Source organism: Buceros rhinoceros, unplaced genomic scaffold, assembly GCF_000710305.1.
Source record: "Buceros rhinoceros silvestris isolate BGI_N320 unplaced genomic scaffold, ASM71030v1 scaffold26635, whole genome shotgun sequence".
NCBI lineage: Eukaryota > Metazoa > Chordata > Aves > Bucerotiformes > Bucerotidae > Buceros > Buceros rhinoceros.
Genome location: NW_010413951.1, coordinates 3,348 through 6,019, shown reverse-complemented (window position 1 = coordinate 6,019; position 2,672 = coordinate 3,348). Strand labels below are relative to the sequence as shown.

General features: G+C 52.7%; 1 protein-coding gene across 1 annotated transcript in view; it reads left to right on the top strand.

The window, feature by feature from the left end:
- CHGA (chromogranin A (parathyroid secretory protein 1)) overlaps positions 1–2,672 on the top strand; it is a gene marked incomplete at its 5' end in the record, with an annotated part of 13,522 nt that overhangs the window by 8,168 nt on the left and 2,682 nt on the right. The window contains 2 exons of the mRNA XM_010136944.1: positions 398–904; positions 1,379–1,839. Coding sequence (XP_010135246.1) covers positions 398–904; positions 1,379–1,839 — 968 coding nt within the window. The remainder of the gene's footprint in view (positions 1–397; positions 905–1,378; positions 1,840–2,672) is intronic.

Below are 2,672 nucleotides of genomic sequence, written 5' to 3'. Positions count from 1 at the left end.
GGAGCAAGGAAGTGATGTTAGTGCAGCCCTCAGAGCAGGGAGAGCGGCGCTAAATATATTGCACTCCTAAATTATTTCACTTTATGGGCCATCTGTTTTCACGCGGGACAAGTTTGGGGCTGGCATCTCAAGAGATGGTGATGAGGACGGTGCAGCGGCAGAGCACTTGGGCATATGTTTACCTTCAGCCTTGCAAGTCTCTCCAGGAGACCAGGCGCCAGGGAGAGCTCTGGCTTGCTTGAACGCTGGCATATGTTGAAGTGACTTGCAAAAGGCTCCATGGGCTGGTTAAGCAGATTGCTGAGCAAGGCTGAAGCTCTCTGAGAAACACACAGCCTTCGCTGACTGTGAAATGAGCTCTCAGGAGAGGTGTTGGTTCTTGCTCCTCCCTCTGCAGATGCGGCAGGGGAGCACCCTGAAGAGATGCAGCCCACAGGGTCCATGGCTGAGCTGGCAGAACAGAAAACCCAGCAAAATGAAGATTCACGAGAGGAGGATAAAAACAGCCTGGAGGAGAGGGAGCCCAGACCACGGGATGCTGACCCTGGTGAGAAGGAGCATCAGGAGGAAGCAGAGAGCAACGAGATCAGAGACACAGAGGATGCCCAGCGAGACGAATCTTTGGACAAGCACACCAGCGAAGACTTCAGCGAGGATGAGCAGCTGCAGCATGGGGATGAAGACGAGCAGCCCAGAGGCTCCAGAGACAGCCTGGAGCTTGAGAATGAGGGAGAGCAGCCATCCAGACAGGGCCAGGAGAAGAGCAAGGAGACAGCAGGGGAGCGTGTGGAGCGGGAGGATGATGGAGGAGATGATGCTGCTGAGGAGGACCCTACTGAAGCAGAGAGGTCACTTGATTTGGTTGAGGAGGATGAGGAGGCTGAAGAGATGCGGGGAGATGACAGTACGTATCCCAGATGACTGCACTGATACCTACCTGGGCTGAGCTGAGCTGAGAGCACTGAGACAGACAGATAAGAGGCTTTAAAGCCTACAAATTCGGGAGGTGCTTGCTGGGTTTACAGAAGTATCCCCGCCAACAGCTGCCCAGACCCCACCACAGGCACACACACCGGGTCTACACACACCGCGTAACACAGGCCCGGCAGCTGTTTTGCTGCCTGCTGCTCAGTTTTTATAACACCTGGGACAATGAATTCATTTTCTTGAGCTGCCTTCACGGTTTTTGAATCCAAGGCCTGTTACTGACATGGTGACGTGAGCGTGGGTATTTCCAGAATCCTGGGAAAATGGGCCAAAGTCAGGAAAACCACTTTGCATCACCCCCGTAGGCTTGGTGCAAAGGTGAAGCGTAACCAGGTTAACCCGTAACTGTTGTATGGTACTGGGCTTACTGTTGTATTTAATGCTCTTTCAGATAATGACGATGCTCTGGGATTTGGCAAAGATGGGCAGAGCTCTGAGGAGGAGGAGGAACAGCCACGGGCACTGAGAAGAGGAAGGCATCGCCTGGAGGATGAGGGGATGCAGGAGGAGGAGGAGGACACCTTCCAGCTCAGAGATGGCAAAAGTGAGGAGGTAGAGGAGGATTCCTCCAGGGAGTGGGAAGACTCCAAGAGGTGGAACAAAATGGATGAGCTGGCCAAGCAGCTGACATCAAAGAAGCGCATGGAGGAAAATGATAGCGGGGAAGACCCAGACAGGTCCATGAAAATGGCGTTTAGGTCCCGCAAGTATGACTTCAGTAGTCCAGAGGAAGATGTGAGAAGGTCATGGAAGCATCACTCAAAGGAGGACAGCAGCGAAGGAGGCTTCCCACTTGCTCCCATGCCCGAAGAAAAGAAGGATGAGGAAGGCAGCGCTAACAGGAGAACGGAGGTTGGTGTGCATAGGCATAGGAATAAATCCCACCCAGGTATGACTTGGGAATCCAAATGTGCTTGGAAATGTGGATGGTACCTTGGTGTTTTGCAGCCAGCACTGAGACATTAAGGAGATGCTTGGTGACCTTTTAGTCATTCAGTCCTGGGTGTTATTGAGATTGGCACCTGGCTGTGCCTTTGGTTTTTATTGTTGTTTTAGTGATTAGTGCAAAAACATGCCCTGCCCCAGGAGTCTTAAAAATGTCACAGGACTTTTGCACTGGCCTGGGCTGGATAGGGTGACCAGAACTATATCTGGAGCCTGGAAGTGGGTCTTGTGTCCCAAAGCCCCTCCAAGCCAAAGGGAACGCTTATCCCTGGCTTAGGGATGGAGCGAGTCATGTAAAGTAAAGTAAACCTACAGAAGTAAACCAGGAGCGCAGCCATGGTGAGAGCTGAGGCACTGGAGTGGAAATGGTATGGGAATACACTGAGCCAGGCCTCCAGCGTCAGAGACCTCCTTCCTCGGTACCTTGTGTAACGCTGTGCGGTAGCTCAGCACCTTCCCAGCCATCAAGAACGTTGGTTTTGCCTTTGTGCTGAGGCCCAGCTTCAGGTGTGGATGTGTATTTGTGATAGTGCTGGGGACTGGACAGTGAGGCTAGGCATGGGCTCTGCAGGTATTTGCTCTGAAACAAGCCATCATCAGGTGCCTGGGAACAGACTGAGGCAGGAGGTGAGTGAAGATCGTTTGCTGCAGCTCTCGTCCCCATAACTTTGTTACGCACCCAACATTGCCCAAATGTTGCCCATCAGCATCCCCTGCTGAGAGGGCATCTTCAGTTGTGC